The 19,545-nt window shown below is 39.6% G+C and overlaps 1 protein-coding gene across 4 annotated transcripts in view; it reads right to left on the bottom strand.

The window, feature by feature from the left end:
* Positions 1-3,134: 3,134 nt before the first annotated feature.
* Positions 3,135-19,545, bottom strand: part of LOC144688908 (BTB/POZ domain-containing protein 2-like) — a 35,420-nt gene continuing 19,009 nt past the window's right edge. For all 4 annotated transcript variants that reach the window (XM_078555932.1, XM_078555934.1, XM_078555933.1 and 1 more), the window contains 5 exons: positions 16,295-16,492; positions 13,446-13,638; positions 11,964-12,051; positions 9,419-9,565; positions 3,135-8,535 (listed from right to left, as the gene is read on the bottom strand). In XM_078555932.1, coding sequence (XP_078412058.1) covers positions 8,374-8,535; positions 9,419-9,565; positions 11,964-12,051; positions 13,446-13,638; positions 16,295-16,492 — 788 coding nt within the window. In that variant the 3' untranslated portion in view covers positions 3,135-8,373. The remainder of the gene's footprint in view (positions 8,536-9,418; positions 9,566-11,963; positions 12,052-13,445; positions 13,639-16,294; positions 16,493-19,545) is intronic.

The raw sequence follows: 19,545 nt of genomic DNA, 5'->3' as shown, positions 1-19,545 counted from the left end.
TCACCGGAGGAGACGTGCAGCTCCTTCATCTTGTCATCTGCCAAGTCTTCCCCCCTTTGTAGAGCGAGGTTGTGTAGCGTGCAGCAAGCCACAATGACACGTGAAACCCTCTGGGGAGTGTACTGGAGCGCTCCGCCAGATCTGTCCAGGCATCAGAATCGTATTTTCAGGATCCCTATGGTGTGTTCCACCAATGTCCAGATTGCGGCCTAAGCCTCGTTGTACCTTCTCTCTGCAGGAGTCATCAGCCACGTCCTTTGTGGGTCTTGTTCCTGTGGAATCAACCCTGAATCCTATTTGTCTCTCAAAGATGCCAGGGATCTGAGACCTACTAGGATGCACAAGTCATGGACAGTACCTGGGAATCTGGTGCACACCTGCATGATAAGTTTGTTATGGTCGCACACCAGCTGCACATTGAGTGAGTGGGAGCCTTTCCGGTTGACATACTGGGTTGTCTGTTGCCAGGGAGCTTTTATAGCCACATGAATGCAGTCGATGGCACCCTGCACCTGTGGGAAACAGGAAAGCTCTGCAAAGCTCAGTGCTCTTGCATCCTGGCTTGCTTGATCTCTGTCAAAGTGGACAAGATGTTGGCCTTGGCAAAAAGGGCGTTTGTGGATTCCTGGATGCATTTGTGGGTGGATGCTTGGGAGGTGCCACAGAGGTGCCCAGTGCAGCCCTGGGAGGGGCCACTGGAGTAGCAGTTGAATGCAGTGGTTACTTTCACACCCCCATGGCACAAAATCCCGAAGAATTAAGATACCTTAACATGCAGAGGTGTCTGCAACACTTGTTCTCACTCATCTGCAGGTAATACATGTGTCATCCATACACCCTGGGTCTAGTGAGGCGCCTACGAATGACGGCTCTCTGAGGATCATCCTCTGCGTCTGGAGGAGGAACTGCTGCCCCTTGGTCTTGAGGGTTCTGTTCCTTCTTTGGCGAGCCAGGTGCCTCTGTCGCTTTCTTCTTCTCATTCTTCTCTCCTGCCTATAAACAATAATACAGGCAGCAACAACACCAGGATCCATCTTCCTGATGGTCTCCTCACTGCAGTATCAATGAGAAATACGCAAGAGTCAGCATTTGTTGCCAAAGGTCCACTTTCTGTCTGTGATTGTGGGCCTAAGACCTTTTCACGCACACCAGAGAGTACTGGCCCCTGAAATGATGCCCAGTGTGAGGTGTGCAAGAATGTTCACCACAAAACCATTCCCCACCCTCCCCAATGACTCCCCCCACAAGCCCACATGACCAAATGGCAGCAGCTTCAGCCAACTGGGTGTTCTGCTTCCAGTCAAGGTGCTGGGATCATCATTACCTTCATTCTAAGACTGCACTGTTTGGACCAAACATGTGGATTAATGTACAGCGAGTACGAGATTAATTTAGGGGGTCTGAAGGCTTCTCTCTGTGAGTGGTCACTGGTCACATTTCCAAGGGGGTTCTCAAGCTTGTCCAGTCACCCAATAGTTCTGCAATTCCATAATACTCTGATGAATTTGAAGGCTGCAAACAAGGGAAACAATCATTGTCAATTTGAGGGATCAGTGTTGCATGAATGGGTATTATTGCTTCACTTTCCTGACTCCCCGCATGTCAATTGAACAACTGCCAACCTGTCTCAGTTGTATCTCTGCACTCAGTTTGGAACTATCATTTCAGCTGGGTAGCCCTTTAACACCCGCGCCCCCCCCCACCCCCCGCCCCCCGTCATGTGTCTTAGTGCAACCTTCCCCGCTCGTTGTCCCCAATGGAGCCATTGCCCTACAGCCCCTTCCCTTCCCTCAGTCCTGTCTGGCCCTTTCCCAATGGAGCCCTTGCCCTGCAGCACAGTAAAATCCCCCTCACCCCCGCCTTCGCCCTGCTGTGGTGCCCGTAGACACTTGCTTTGAGACCGCCCCTGAAACTGATGCGGTGCAGCCTGCCAAGCCTGGCGCTGACCCCTGCAGGCGCTGCATGATGCAACTCACCTCTGAGTCCCGAGTGAAGTGCAGGTCACCAGCTCCATGTCGCTGAAATCCTGTTGTGAAATATGTCGTTCTAATTGCATAGGCCCTTAATCCAGCACGAAGGGATGATTCCAGCAAGCAGGCGTAATGAGATGCTGAATTATGTTAATGACAGTTGTGACGTTTGGTGGCGGGAAACAGGGCTTGCCATTGACGGCTGAAGCGCAATCGCTTCCTTGTTTTACGTCGTCGTAAAACTGATTTTGGGCCTTCTCGCAAGATTTAGCTTTCGCACCATCCACAACACCCACCACAATCGGGAGCGGAAAATCCCAGCCCCAATTTCAACTCCTGCCCTCTCAGGGAAAACAATACTCTCAATGAATGGGTAGAGTGTGCAGGGTGCGTCTTTAAATTATTTAAATAAGCCAACTTGCTGGAATCTGTGTGTCAGGCTTACGCTCTACCACCAAGATCCACCCAGCACCACAGGCCATTTTGACCCTGATTGGGAAACTGTTTCTGCAATATCCACCATTATAATCAGAAGATGAAATGTAAAATAAAAACAGAAAATGCTGGTAACATTTAGCAGATCAGTCAACATCAGTGCTGAGAGCAAGCAAGTTAACATTTTAGGTGTAATTCTGTGTTTACTTTGGGGGCTGAGGGTAATACTTAACGTCCAGAAAGCATTGCAGATTTTCAATGAGTCCTGTTTATGAAATCCACATCATGCCCCTGGACTCCTGCAAAAAGCCTTCTTGGCAGGTCAATCCTCTACCTTGTCTTCTCTTCTTAAAGCAAGCAGGTTCGAACATTTTAGTTTTGTAGGCCACTCGGTTGCTTCCCCTGAACTCTGTGGAATATAAACTTAATATAAATTGAATATAAACACATATAAACTTGATGTGTCACTACCATTGTATACCTGTTTTCAAATCTCTTTAGTGCTTCGCATATTTTCCCCTTTTATGAAATGTCCTAAATTCCCTACAAGGTTGATAAGCTTCATGAGTTCATATCCTGTTGCCTCAGAATGTTGCATGGATGGGAATTCCTTATTTTTCAAAGGTTTGGATTTTGAGGCAGAAGACTGGCAAATTAAAAAACCTTGCCAATTGCCAGAAAAGATCACCGAAAAGTACAAAGAATTACAAAGTTAATTATACACAGGAATGATTTTTTAAAACTTTTATTTGTAACAAAGTAGATTTGTGAAACACAACTTTTTCTGAGCTTGTACTTCAACTATCATACCAACGTTAGGATGTATTAACCCACATTTGTATGCCAGTGATTTTCCTTTAATGGTATCATCCCTACTTATAACATGCACACATTGACATCACTTGAGGATTTGAAGCAGTTTCAAATTCAGGAATTCATACAAATCCATGAATAAGATTTAAACTGTATCGAATTATAAAAATAATAGATAGGAGTGGAGTAAAAGCATCAAGAGTCTCTGGGGCTGATAATACATATGCATCATTCAAGCTTCAATCAGAACCCCTGAATGGTATAATTGCTAGGCTAACCCCCTCCTACAAATTTATTATTCTATATATTACCTCAAACCAGTATAATCAATAGTATCATACATGGCCTTAAACAGAAGCCACTCTTATACACACTTAATGCCATTAATGCAACCCATGTGCATATATTCAAAATGACTGTTTGCTCAATTGCACTCAGGGTTGAATTTCCAGCGCCAAGTGAGGAGATTCATAATGAACTTTCAATTTCTTACCCAAAAATCCCAACATTCACTGACCAAATGGTCTTCTTCTCTACCTCCTGCAAGAGGCAATTAGATTATGATACATCCCAAGAGCTTTGTGCACCTGTTGAAGTTATAGACACGAAAAATGAGTCAAAGAAAATACACTGTGGTTCTAAGTTGCTATGCTGTCTACCAGGACTGCACTGTAGTACCACTCGTGGCCAACTCATGGTGCTGCTGAAAACAATGATCTCTCAGCTCATGGTTCTACAGTGGTTTGTAAAGTGCATATTAATATAGGGTAACTACATTTTATGACCATGCAATATCAGTTTTAAAATTGCTAGATGGCCATGAAAATTACTGCATTTACTAACTTGTTAAATTTCTCCTTAAAACTCAAAATACTCCACTGAAATCAGGACATACAGAAAATGTCTGGAGTGCATTGAAATCATAGTATCACCTAGAGTTTCAGAGAGCTGTAAATCACCCGAACAAGCAAAATAGAGATACCCCCACTGTAGTGTCTTTCCTAGATTGGGATAATGAAACGGATCAAGGAGCTTGTCAGAACTATGTGCTGTAGATTTGACCACAATGCTTTGATATTAAAATTAATTAGGACGTTTTTTTGGATTCAATACTATAAGGCTTCACATTCAGGGTATAGCCTGAATTATATTGTCACTTTATCTCTTTTAGGAATGTTTGGAAACTCAATGTGTTTCAGTTTGTAACAAAAGCTTATTTTCAAGATTTTTAATTTCCTTCTTAAAACTTTCAAATGCAAAGCCTTTTTGATGTCTGTATACTGAGTTTGTGAGCTTCTACACTGATGCAATCATACACAATACTACACCATACACTTCCACTGCAGTCTTGCTGAACTGTAGACATCTTGACAAAAATGGGCTCTCAAAGCTTATGACGTGAGAATACATTTAGGATAAGTTTACTGATTATATTATACATTCATCATACAGTATCTAAGATTCTAAAGTACTCCTTTTGAATTTACATGATATATTTGCTTGTGAACGCAAACAGGCAGTTTCTAAAATAAAATTACCGATACATTCATACAGTCTAAATAAGCAAAAATTATCTTAATTAATGCCACGGCTTGTGTACTGGTTGATGGAAGGGCCACAACAAAGTTGCTGTTCAACAAGCCTTTAAGTTTCAGTGCATCACCTTGGTGGCTAACTGCAGGTGTGAAGTTCTTATTCCAGTTTTCCAATTATACAAAGCTCAACTTGGTGCTGATTCCAGTAGATTAAAAAGTGCATGTAGTTTTTAAAAATTTGCACAGCAATGACACTTTAGAAATCAGCATCAACCAAGAGGTGCCTCCTTGCTTCAAAATTAGGCAAATTTTTTGTGTTTGCCACTAGCAGACTTTGTCAGCCCAGCTACTTGTCTGTTTGGGTAGCATCAAGCAAGTGTAAAATAGCTTTCTTCAGCTCCCTTGTCATAGCCTCGGAACGACTAATCATTTTAGAAGAACATCTCTTAATATGAACTTCCTTATGGCTGAAAATTCAATAGCCCAATAGATCAGCAACTATGAGCAACTGTAAATGTCATTGCCTGAAATTGTAAAAAAGGTACCATTAAAAAAAAAGATTGATTAGATGCTATCCTTCTGTTATGCAGGACTACACATTTGACTCTTTTGAATTCAGCTGATTTTTCAGTTGTCAGTTTTAGATGTGTCTCCCATCTTTTAAAGGTTGTCTCAAATAATTAAAAGATTTAGACTTTCAACAATGATGGGGTGGGAAAACAAAAACATTGCTACATTCACATCTTACTATTTTTAGCATCACACACCTTTCTCTAATCCAGCTATTTTAATTCTTTTTGTACATCAGCAGCATTACTTAAACTACCTTAGGACAATTTATTGCTGCAACATAAATTGCCTCACAAATAACACAAGTATTTTAACAGTTCCTTAGGTTCAAAACAATTTTAAAATTAAACCTAAAAAGCCTACAGTCACAGCACTGAAGTGAACTCTGTCTGGCAGATTGCATTATGTAGCACAGCATACTATTGTTCAATATAAACCAATCATAAACTTGACCCTTCAGGGTGATCAAATTCAAGAATAAAAAGTAAGCTGGTATGTTAGCTATTTCACAGTACTGGCAATTAATTGGCATTTTGCAAGTCCCTGAATTCTACTTCTCCAGATACTTTTGCAGTTGTAAAGAGAAAGTGGTCGAGAGGATTACAAATCATGAGAATTATTAGGGGCCAAGCAGTAGAGAGGGTGAGAGATCTTGTACAATGAAAGCAATTCATCTTCTCATTGGGATTAAATCTGGTTTATAACAGTGGGAAAACCAAAATTTATACACAGGCTTAGGCACCAAATTGGTTTTCCTGAAATTTGCAAGATAAAAGTAAATACTGCTAAATCTTATTTACAAGGCAAGGATTGAATTTCAAATAGCCACAACTACCAGTCTTACATCAAGATGGATGGCCAATTAGCACCTTTGTGATTTCTAGCCTTGTATGTGCAACTTTGTATTAATAATAAAAATGTAATTACAATGTCATTAGCTACAAAAGGAGCTTTCTACACCTAGTTTCGTTAAGATCAAATGGTGGCTGTAGAGCAACATGTACATAAGAGTTGCAACCTTGAAGGGAGCACCAAGGCAGTTAAAAAAACAAAAAACATGCAAACTATTCCACTGTCATTCTAAATACAATGCAATAGGGAGCATCCTTGATATTATTGTGTTACTTCAATTATGCTAGCACTAAGAGGTCAAACTTTTAGCAAACGTTAAAATATTTTACTGCGTTGTGATTCACAGTTGATAGGACACAAAATGGAAAATAAACATAGACCATCTTCCTTGCATGACTGTTTAGGTACAAATGTTTGTGTTGGTTTGCTGCTAAAATGGAACCAGGTCAGTGGTTTGATTCCACAGTTCGTTTAAAAGGTACAAAGGGGTATAGGATTGGAGTAAATGGGTTCAATGTGCAGTTAGCACAAGTACAGAGACATGAGCCAGAGCTTCTTTCAGTGCTGAAATTAATATCTTTTTCAATTGTGTGAATATATATTATATGCATTTTTAAAATAAATGCTGTCCTAGTGATAATTTGAAACCAATGCAGTACCCAAGTTAAACATTGCATGACAATTTACACAATATAGCAGTTCATAACAATTACATTCTTCTACAAAACAGACCTTTACAAATCACCCCAGGTTTAACGGGTGGGTGGATGTAGGAGGGAGAGAAATGAAGTAAATTATTGCAAGATCAATGCATAACAGCAAAGTGGCGCCCAGGGGAACAGCAGTACAGGGTTTCTAGGAAAAAGCGTGAAATAAGTTAGCACAAGAGGCTGTTAGTTACATCAATTTTTGAGTGGGGGAATGGAATCTTCATTTTAAACCGTTTTACTTTATTTACTTTCCTTAGTTTGTGTTACATTTGCCCCAGCACCCTAGATTCTTCTCATTTTGCTGAATCTGCATCTTTTATGCTGCTATTCCTTCTAATCAGAGGGCATCTTCTACTTCTAACTGCCCTGTTTATGTCCTGCTGTCCACAGATACGCAACTATTATAATTCTGTTCCAGTTCCAACTCTTCATGCAGACTAAGGGAGGCTGTAGGTCTGGACACTCAATAGTATCTTCACTGAAATTCAGTGTTCCATTCTACAGTTGGTAGCATAACGGTAGAATTTGATGTTGAGTGGATAGTGACCTATATTTCAAACTCCAGATATTGACTGACAATTTATTAAACTAGAATACAAAATCACCTTTAACTTGGAAGACCATGCAAATTTTGCAGTGATATTTTACTCAACGTGAATATTTTTGTTTTCATTGTATAATATACCACTGATTACAATATTACAAAATGCTGTCAATAAGGTAACTTCCCCGGAAATTGCTGGCAAAAACAAGGTAATTATGATAATAGTCTGAACTAATTTCCTATTGAAATGTTTGGATACACCACTTACAAATGTTAACAACTGGTTCACTGAAAATGGGTTGTACATATTGCAGCTTTCAACTTACAATTTAGTGCTGATGAACATGTTCATGTTTATTTACTCATTCACTTCATTAAACATTAACAAGTTAACACGTTCCCTTTTTTAAATCTTGATTATTGTTCCTTGTATCACAAGCTGCTGGTCCAATCCAAGGTTTTTACAGAATAACGTGTTATATACTTATTTGAAGCTCTCCTCTTATGCAGTCTTGGCCTTGACTACCACCATCAAGGTCCTTCTTCATTGTAATAATGCTTTGGTTGTTTAAACTGAAACTTCAAGGCTTAAATACTCAGCTTTGCTACAGCCCTGGTTGGTTACATAAGTGCTTTTCACACATCAGTAAGCAAAATATTTGCTTAGGGAATTGGCACCACAATATCAATACTCCCACATTCTGCGACAATACAGAGCTGGTGGGGGGGGGGGGGGGGGGGGGGGGGTGGAGGGGAAAGAAACAAGAAAAAGCTCTTTTTTTTTTACATTGCCAGCCAATAACATTTAAAAATAAAGCACAATATTCAAAAACTTGTGCCTAGCAGTAGGCACATCACTCTTCATTTCAAATATACAGTAGCATACAACCAGTTTGTATTTGACAGATTAGCCAAGGTCTCTTCTGAGGTTTCACCAAGCTTGACTACGTATAAAAGATAATCTCCGGAACCTGTCCATCTTCTACTGATGTTCCATTATTATTTCCAGCAGCGTAACAGAAAGTGAAGACTGTTTTTGTGCCCGTTGTCGGAGATTCATGGATGACTTTACGAAGCCCTTTTGTTCCATAGTGTGAATCTGGCCCCTACATAAATATAAACATATAAAGAAACAGTCAAAAGCACGTTCAGGAATTGTGGAAACCAAAATAAATTTGCACTGAAAACTGTAGTGCTGCAAAGGTAATCTGCCATCTTTGATTTAACTGTGAAAATTACCCAATGGAAATTAATTTTGATAACAGTAAAATGCTAGTCAACAAGCCAAGATGCAGCAGACTGTGCTACTGCATAATACAGGTTGAATCAGAGTATACTGAACTCACATGTGCTTGATTAATCTATCATAGGGGCATTTTCTATGCTGTGGATGGGGCGAGAAATAGAGGCACTTTCCCACTTAGGGAGGAGGTAAAAGAGGGGCTACAAAATGCTTTTAGTGCTGGTTACTTTAGAAAGCACAATTTCTACTAGGTACAGAGCAGCCACCTGATCAAATGATCTGAACAGGTGCAAGCAGAGAGAAATTCATAAGTTTACTTTTTTTTTACAAGTACAAATAGAGGGACAGAAGTGAAAGAAAGGGAAGGAAGTGGAGGACAATATTTGGGAATGATTTAAAGACATCAAATCTTGGAGAATGTTCGGATGACAATGAACTACTTTGCTCTCGTGATATACAAATGATGTGATTCCACCATGATTAAGTTACAGTAAGTGAAGTTAATTTTTTTAAAAATTATATAAAGGTAAACTGTTGTACTCATGTGCCACATTTTATCTTCTTTTCCATTTTATGTTACTGCCATCTTCATGGTGGGAACATTAGGCTATGACCGTCCACAAAATTCATGCATTGATAGAGTGATTTAACTGCCAATTCTGTAAGTGATAATCCACCACTGATTTCCAGGAATTAACAATGCAAGCACTAAAATGTTTTTTTAAAAAGCAAGTTTGATGACATACCTTCAATGTAGCACATGCAGTATAGTTAACATTGGGTAAAATTTCCACTGGTTCCTTGAACATAACCCTGAAAGTGTTGGATGATCCATCACAGCTAAAACCAGTGTCATTCTGTCCCAAAATTGTGTTGCTGTCAGTATGGATAATCTAAAAAAAATGCAATAAGTAAACCTTCACAACTGTCATCAGTAAAGAGCTCGATAATTGTATAAATCAGCTTGAACAAAGCTATTACTATGAAGACAGGCTGAATGTACACAACTTGCATCCTTTATGATCATATGCAAATTAATCTAAAAGCAGCACAAGCACAGAACGTTAATTGTAAGAGTGACAGATAACACTTTGTGCATCCAACACATCACCAGCCTTCGACAGTAGAAACTCCAAAAGCCCCCAGTGGTTCTGCACAAGAAAAAAAATACAGAAGTACGAAACAAACAAAAACTGCGAGAGACGGAGTGGGGGGGAGAGAGAGAGACAGAGAGAGGGGGGGGGAAGAGAGAGAGAGAGGGGGAGGGAGGGGAGAGAGAGAGAGGGGGGGGGGAAGAGAGAGAGAGAGAAAGAGTGAGGGGAAGGAAGGGAGAGAGAGAGAGAGAGAGAGAGAGAGAGGGGGGGAGGGAGGGGGGAGAGAGAGAGAGAGGGGGGAGGGGGAGAAAGAGAGAGAGGGGGAGGGAGGGGGGAGAGAGAGAGAGAGAGGGGAAGAGAAAGAAAAAGAGAGGGGGGGAGGGGGAGAAAGAGAGAGAGGGGGAGAGAGAGAGAGAGAGAGAGGGAGGTTGGGGGGGGCACATGCTTTTAACATCTTCAAATAAACTCTAATCTCCAGAATAAGTTTCTGAATATTGAAGCAAACCAACCTGACGTTAAGGGATCAGAAGAGAGCTTTTTCTTTGTCAATGTTGGTAAAATAAAATGTTGCTGTTGAGTATAGTTTCGTATTCATGCTAACTTTTCACTAATCTTAGTAAAAAATAAGATGCATCTCCACATAATACTTTAGCAACTTGCCAAACTTACTCAGACAGTGTCGCCCAGGGCCATGAATTTTATCACAAAGAGGAACAAGAGCTGCAACACTGTGCGAATCTGATCACTTTCACGTTTCTCTCAGTCACACATCCATCCTGATCAGTATATTTACTGCTGTTCATTGCTAAATCAAATCCTGGAAATCCCTACCTAATCCAATGTTGAGTATCATCGCCACAAGGACTGCACGAGTTCAAGGAGAAAGCACATTACCACCTGCTCAAGAAACCTTGGGATGGGCAATAATTGTAGCTTTGCCAGCCCAACATTCCGTCACAATTAAAAAAAATATTTGGTACATCTCAAACTTCAAGGCTTTTTTTTCGAGATAGTTTGATGATCTGGTAGAAATCTTTAATTTTACTTTATATTACATTCATTTTAGAGATTAAAGAAAATCGTTTTAAACATACTAAAATGAAAGAGCAAGCTTTCCTTTTGTATTAAAAAAGGTTTTAAATTCTTCAAAAAGAATGCAATTAGTTGCCCTTCCCACATAATTCCATTTACTCCTGCACTCAAATTCTCCCTCTCCTAGTATCCTCTCACTTTTCACTAATTTCTGAAATCATCTATTAATAAATTATGTTCATTGCTGATTTGTCACAAATTTGTTTGCACATTAGCAAGTTGTGTTAACATTGGCAATAATTACATAGCATCATGTTACAGTTTCAGCTGCTGCTCAGTTTGTAACACTCTCGCATCAAGAGTCAGAAAGTTGTGGGTTCAGGTCCAACTCCAGAACATTTAATCCAGCCAAACCCTTGGTGCACTGCTGAGGGACCACTGCACCATTGAGATGCCATCCTTTGGATGAAGTGTTAAACTGAAGCCTCAGCTGCCCTCTCAGGTGGTCATAGAAGCTTACATTGCATTATTTTGGAGTAAGGGGAGCTCTCCCCAGAATCCTAGACAATATTTATCCCTCAGCCAACATTACGTGTTCAATTTAATATTCATTTCAGAGACCCTTTTGTGAGCAAACTATGTTCCCTACCTGACAACAATGACTACACTTCAAAAAAGTACATAACTGGCTGTAAAATCCTTTAGGACATGCCTAGGTCGTCAAAGACACTTCAAAAGATAATGGTCAATGGATGTTTTTGCGAATGGAAAGCAGTTTCCAGTGGTGTTCCACAGTGCTCAGTGTTGAGGCCCTCGCTGTTTATTGTACATATTAATGATTTGGACTCAAACTTGGGAGGCATGATTGGGAAATTTGCAGAAGGCGTTAAAAATGGCCGTGTAGTCGACAGTGAAGACGATAGCTGTTATCTCCAGAATGCTATCAATGGTTTGGTTGAGTGGGTGAAAAAGTGGAAAATGAAACTCAATCCGGAAAAAAGTGAGAGGTAATGCATTTGGGGAGGGCGAACAAAGCAAGGGAATACTCAATAAACGGGAGGATATTGAGGGGGGGTCTTTTTTGATGGGGCAGACACGATGGGCTGAATGGCCTCTTTCTGCACTGTAACTTTTTTATGGTTCCATAAATCCAAATATTTTTTACCTGTATATTTACTTGATAGTCTGTGGGCCCATGTATTGATCCATACAAGCCAAACCCAACCACAAATATCCTCCTATTCACTGTAAACCTGTGGAATTAAAAGCATACAAGAGACATTAGAACAGTTCAATATATCTCCTCTCACAATCAGAACAAAACTGACCAGTCAATTCCCAAACCACACTGATTTCCTGCCCACACTTTACAACTTACTTTAACTGCAACTATTATAATGTGTTTCACGAATGATTTGCAAATTACACTTTAACGCTAGAGTGTCCTAACTGCAGCACTCAGTATATTCTAGCAATCCAGCCTATAGTGTCTTTGTCCTAATGCTGCTTCTTCCCAACCACGCTTTAGCTTAATTTAAGCTACTCTTCAACTGCTCAGTTTCTTTTCAAATGGTGCAAGGCTACAGGATTAGAAAATTCTCTTATTGGATTTGTGGAAAGGCAATTGGTGGATTTGGGACCTAAATCCACCAATGAGATAGCAGGCCTTCCCACACTTCAAGTGGAAAAGAGACTTCTAATACATAAATGAATATTTAACCGGGCCGATATGACATACTTATTCCTTGAAGTCAGTGTTTGTTTTATATTGCAATTGTTTTACATATGGCCTGTGGGGTTCCTCCAACTAAGGCAACTGATGGCCTATTAACTTTGGATACCCTAGTTTTAACAGGATAGTGATATGCAAATAGAGTTTATACTGCAACTGCATTAGAATCAAACAGCACACAAGGTGGCCATTCTGCCCATCATGGCTTTGAAACAGCAATCCAATTAGTCTTTTCTCCATGACCCTGCAAATTTCACTTTTCAAGTATATATCCAATTCCCTTTTGAAAGTTATGAAATCAGTTTCCTCCATCCTTTCAGGTAGTACATTCCAGATTGTAACAACTTGCTACATATATTTTAAAAATCCTCTAGTAGTTTTGCCAATTATCTTAATTTACTGGCTAGCTGGGAACACTGAATTTCCAAGCTTAGTTACACATGTCTAAAAGGATTTATATCATTAAGAACTGATTTCTGAAAAGATGCCTTTTGCTCATATTTCCTCAGACTGTTTTCTTCTTTGTTGAAAACAGCAACAACTGCTGATGGATATGGTTCCATGGCACTGGCAGCCCTTCTTCATTGAAAGTGAGACACCATTAGCAGCTTATTTGAACTTCGTGTGGCTGGGGGAGTGGTAGCGTGAAAGGTGCATTTTATAGTTAATCTTCTGTTAGGGGTCATTAGGTAGTAACCTGGAGCAGGAATGCTGGACGATTAACAGGTCCACAGCAAATATAGGCCAATTCTTATACGCCAATCACGATCTCAGTTTACATGGCTAACTCTCACAGATGGAGGAGGATAAAACATATGGGGTGGGGCATTCTGGTCCATAATTTTTAGCATTAAACCACAGATTCCAGTCACCACTGAACCCTCAGGGGTGCACATCTGTACAGAAACATTTTACCTTATTCGGTCACTTGTACCACTGTAGCCCCAGCGGCTTTCCACCTGTTGGAAACGATTGATGCTACACTCTTTGCCCCTCAGGCAACAGCGGGGTCTGTCTATAAATTCTACTCGAGGCTTCGGATTTACTGTAAAATGTAGGAAGAGACTAACAACTTCTCGGTCTGTTAGAATCCCTGACTGTGCAGGTCCTGTTGGAGGGAAACAGTTTATGCTTGATACTGTTCAGAGTTTAGAAATTAATCATCAGCAGAACTAATTTTCTATTTAGTATTAAGTCAGACAGATCAAGAAACTAATCTTAGCCACAATGGTATTAGGGGACTGAAAATTGGTTTCAGTATCCCTATGCTGAGGGGAGGGGAAAAAACCTGTGATATCGTGACCTCCTATAAAATATGAAAGTGGAAGCCATGTGACAACAGGATCAGGCCCAACTGCGATCTTCTTCACAGTCAAGTAGCTCGTTTGTACATTCAGTCTATATTTATATAAGGAATGGGTATTTTAGCACAGTATCAAAGGATGCTGACATTTCTGGAAGAACACACTAGCATGAGTCAGCATCTTCAAGGGAGGAGAGAAAATTGGGGTTGGTGGAGAAGTAAGTGGTGCTGCATTGAGATAGGCAACTTTTGAAATGACAACTGGAATTTACCAGAGTCTGTTCCAAACGATACATGGAACACTTTGTCACAAACTGAAGGTGAGAATTGTAGGCAGCCTTTCAATTTATTGGCACCCATAATAAAAAAAAACTTTCCTTTTGTCCTTCTCATCCCCATTAATAAAAAGGTTTTTCTACTCTCTTCAGGGCTGTCCAACTGATGGCAGCAGTGACTAAAGAAATTCACCGTATGAACTTCCTTTTAGGATTATCTCGTAAAGCACAAGAGAAAAATGAACTTGCATGGAGGCAATTAACTATAATGAGGAACCCATACAATAGTTTCTCTCTCCTCTGAATCCACTTGCACTCATGCAAATTCTTTTTACTCAATAGGGCACTCCAAGTCTCTGATTTCACAGTCCATAATGTTATGTAATTGGCTGACAAAAGACAAGTTGTGTTTGTGAAAGTTAGTGACAAAAATCACCAAAGTGAGGCATCACACAATCAAAGAATGAGGATAGGGCGGGAAAGTGGAACTGAGGTAGATCAACCATGATCCTATTAAATGGCACAGTAGGCTCAAAGGGCTGAATGGCTTACTCCTATTTCTTATATAAAGAGTTTTAGTAGCTCACCCGCAATTGCACTTGGGTGAATGCAGGATCAATTTAGTTGCTCTTCTTTACAAGCCACTGCTTTGTGATTCCAAGTATCACAAAGACTATGAACCAAGCTTTTGCTATGGGGGCAGGTAGCTCAAGTCAGGAAATTTCACGTCGTGGTAGACTTGCCTTGAATTAAAGGGCCTGTTAGACCCAATTTTCACGCCGGGGAGGTGTGAGAAGTCAGGCCCACTAACCCTGTAAGCAGATCCTAGGCGGCCACGGGGGTGGGCGAGTGCCAAGGCAAGCCGGTTAGAAGGCCCACTTCTGTTCCCTGGGACTTTAGCCCAATGTTTTAGAAACTGTTAGATCCTCTAGCCCTCATTCTTCCCACCCACACCACCATACCCATGTCAACTCCATAGCCACTCACCAGTATCTAGACCTCTGGAACTATGTAGAAATAAAAAAAAAGTAAACTAAACTAACAATCTAATACAGCTCTCCTTGATAGTGAAAAGAACACCCATTCATGAAACCCACTCTAAGTTTTCAATCTCATAAAAACAAACTTCTATTAGACCCCACATCAAGCCACTAAACTGTCAAGCTGTGAACTCAGAACCCACCCACCACCCCGAGATAATTATAGCTCTTGAAAACAAGCCAAGCATTCAATGTCATAACTCCTCCTCTTGGGAAATGTCAACAAAAAACTCTATTGGAAATTGTATCCCCAGATGTTATTTTAAACTAACCTACACCAGATGGCCTCTCAATCAAAGCTGTCTAGCATTGTTTTTCTTAACTCTGACAACTTAAGGCCCTTTTTTAAAAGTTTAAAGAGCGGCATACTTAAACTTCAGATTATGACACTTAAAAAAAGTCCTTATCCACCCTTCTAGGGCATTACATCTACTCCATCAATTTGTCACTCCCACACTATGAGTTAAGGCCCCTGGAACATCCAAAATGGGGTCTGTTTGAAGTCAGCACTAAATTTAAATGGCCCTGCTGAGTTCGGCTTTCCCAATTGTGTGAATCACGCCACACCCCCCCTCCCACCACTGGCAAAAGGGGGAATCTGTCGAAAACAAGGGCAGGATTTCTGCATCTGGGTCCTGCACATTTTTAAAGATCCGTGGTCTTCCTGACTCTGTGAAAATCCAGCCCGACACTTCAAGTTTATTTTTAGGGGTTTCACATCAGTCAGATCTATTGCAGGCTTTGAACATATAAATAGGACTGGTTGGATGGAGCAGTTAGTTCTTGGAAACCAATATAAGAGCACAATTTACACAAGAGACTCTTAATAGAGATAAACCAACATAATGCATCATTACAAGCTGTATATTACTTTGGTCCAATTAATCTATAAAGGTAAAAAGATAACATCTTTTCAATAATTTGATATTATCTGAATATACCCAATTTTGTTTTATACTGTTGTTCACTGTCTAGATGGAACATGAAACCATGGACCTCTGAATTCCCCATTATTAAATTAAATTATAAAAGGTTTTACTGTTTGCTCTCAAGCTATATTAATCTCAGCCATAAATACATCATAAAATCTTTCAAGTTCAATTAATGCTTTTAAATTAAGTCATAACTCGTCATATTCAGAGTCACCTGCTGCAAACTCCTCGATGGTCATTAGTGGAAACCGGATCAGTGACAACGCTTTTCCTAAAACTTTACGTTTGTTTTCAGGAGTGAGTTGAAGCTGCTGTCGTTGGCATTCTGCTTCTGCCCAGCGAACCACAGCATTAAATAACCGAATTTCCCGAATGCCAAGAGTATCTCGTTCTAGCACTGCCATTAGCGTATCTGTAACGGAGACCAACATTAAAGCCAGCAATCTAAAGGTAACAAAATGAGAAGTATTCCTTAGTAAAAAAAGTACACCACCTCAAAAAAAATGTCCACAAAGCCTCAGTTAAAGACTGGATGCCAATAGATAGAGTAACTGTAGTGCAAGTCATATGTCCAGAAACTGGTTTCCAAGACCAGAAGTTTAATTTATGAGAAGAACATCAATAGACAGCTCTGAGTGCCAACTGCAGAGTTATAGGACTATGACAAATCTGTGAAAATCCACCTGGACAACTGCCATCTTGTCTAGCCATTCAAAGTAAACCAGAGCAAAGATGATACTGCAGTAGAAGGCCAGCAGATTATGTATGACTACCTAAATCCACAAGCAATGTATGCAGGAATCCAAAGCGCATAAACATAAGTTTTACAGAGATCCTGTCACCAGCACTTTACCTCAGCACTGAAAGAGCAACCAATTTATTTGCACCAAATAATCAAAATTGATAATAGCTGCAGCTATTTGCAAAAATGTGCTCTCTGTAAAAATATTAAATTCAAGTACAGGACAAAAAGGAGGGTATCTTTGTATTAAAATCTGTTTGTGCTTTATAAGTGGCCCTGGGATTGATGCAATACTGCTAATACATGTTACCTCCAAGTCTGATGTGTTAAAACAAACCATTCATTTTAAAGGTACTGCCTACTCTTCAAAAATTTGATTGATAACAAATGGAGAGTTATTAATTTTTAGATTGAGATCATTAGTGCAGATATTTCTTGCTGTTCCGAGGAAGCAGATACCAGAGTACCTAAACACTTCTATCGCTAATGACAACTAGTGGTTCCAGGTGGGTTGATATTTATCTAGTAGAATTACCCACCTTATAATCTTTCACACAACATGAAGAGGAATAAATTAACATTCATCAATTGTAGTAATTGTTTGAACTTCAGACTCTCAATAAAGAACAAGGCAAAATCCCAAAGATAACTAAACTAAATTGGACCAGGATGTATCAATTAAACGTCTAAAACAGGAAGAATCAAAATAATGGACCTACAGTAATTTGAGATTTGGGTTTTTCTCAATCTGTTGAATTTCCCTCCTTTGATTCTTTAGTATCTTATATAATTGGGTGTTATAAACTAATTTTAAACCATTCATTGCTATGAGAAATGGCACAAAATTCTACTAAGAGCAACTTGGAAGAGAATCTGGCAAACTGACAAGAATGTGGGCAATTGATAAATCAATACACAAGTAATTAATGGAATATAAAATACTATTACGAACTAATCTCAAAAGCGATTATGCATGGAGTGTTATCTTATTTAACCCGGTTTTGAATCTAATTTTAGTATTATAAACAATTGGATTTATAATTTTATATTAAATGAAAACCATAGGCAGGAAGATTTGGATTGATGCATTAGGCCACCAAGCCTTGCAAGCAAAGCAATATCATTTAGCTATTATTCCTGTGATAATGGGAAACTAAAGACTACATCAGTTTATCATCAGATACCAATAAAGTGGAATCATATGCTTATTGGAGGAAGATATACACAGGAATTTGTAATGTTTTTGAAGATGCTGGTGAGGGGAAAAGAAGGGCTCTGGATTGCACCAGACACTTCATGCACAGTTCAGGAAAAGTAGTACTTGCCTACGTGGCTGTGACGCACTGTGAAGTTCATTATCAGTATGTGGTTTCATTCTGCGTTATGCAGGTCGATCGATGGAACTTGATGAGAATTAATGTTCAAAGTAAGGAAGATATACATTATACACCATTTATATGGTTTGGTGATTAACCTTTTGTATTACAGTAACAAAAAGAAAAACAAGAATGACTAAATATGGGGATAAAATATTGGTGCCCGTTAGGGTCTGCAATGTTACCTCAGTTACTCTCTAGTCAGAAGCCTTATGGCTGGTTGTAAATTTCAGTCACAAATGGATTATGTATATTTAAGTGGTTTATATAGAAAGTAAAAAAGAAAACAGATTACTTAAAATTTGCTAGAATAATTACAAAAACATATCAAGAGAGCTATTTCATGGGAACTCATTCATGGCAGCAAAATGTGTACAATGCAGGAGAAACAACACCTTGGGTGAAGTTATTGTCTCCTGTGTTCCTCATTGTTCAGATGGCAGCAAATGTAGCCTCAATGACTATTAAGGATAGAGAGAAGTTTAAAACACTAAGACAATCAATTAAAAATGGTGGCTGGGTTGTGGAATCGTAAGCAAGGGATCATCCTCAAAGAAAGGACTGCTAGATATCTCAGGCGTGTATAGGATTAAGATTTGGTTTAATCGCATATGCTTTCACTTTTCTTTTAAATGGATTTTGGATTTATACTGTGGCTGGTTTAAGGGGGGGTGTGGGACAATCTCCCTTCCGATCCCCTTTTTTCCAATAATTTATATAGATTTTTCTTTTCCCACCTATTTCCATTATTTTTAAATGTATTTCCATCCATTGTTTTATCTCTACCTTTTAGCCTATTTCGATCCCTTCCCCCCACCCCAGCCCCACTAGGGCTATCTGTACCTTGCTTGTCCTGCTTTCTACCCTTAATGTCACCTATTAGCACATTCCTTAGATAATATCACCACCTTCAACACCTCTTTGTCCTTTTGGCTATCTCCACCTATCACTGGCCCTCTATCCAGCTCTACTTGTCCCACCCACCCTTACACCAGCTTATATTTCACCTCTTTTCTATTTTTCCTTAGTTCTGTTGAAGAGTCACACGGACTCGAAACGTTAACTGTGTTCCTCTCCGCAGATGCTGTCAGACCTGCTGAATTTTTCCAGGTATTTTTATTTTAAAAAAAAGTAAATTTGGAGCCAGCAATAAATTTAGCAGCATATCTTAAGGTTAAAAAGAAATCGACAAAACTACACAAGCTTCATTCTCAAAGCCTAAGTTGTCATCTCAGTCCCTAGATTTTTTTTGCCTTGTTAAACTGCATTATTCTAAATTTGGAGTCTAACTTGTGAATCAGAATCTTTCAAATACAGTATAATTATCTTAAACTTTTTGAAAACCAA

The sequence above is a fragment of the Cetorhinus maximus genome, chromosome 13 (genome assembly GCF_964194155.1).
Source record: "Cetorhinus maximus chromosome 13, sCetMax3.hap1.1, whole genome shotgun sequence".
In the NCBI taxonomy this organism is placed as follows: domain Eukaryota; kingdom Metazoa; phylum Chordata; class Chondrichthyes; order Lamniformes; family Cetorhinidae; genus Cetorhinus; species Cetorhinus maximus.
Note: the sequence above shows the minus strand (reverse complement) of the source record. Positions and strands in the feature narration are given on the sequence as shown.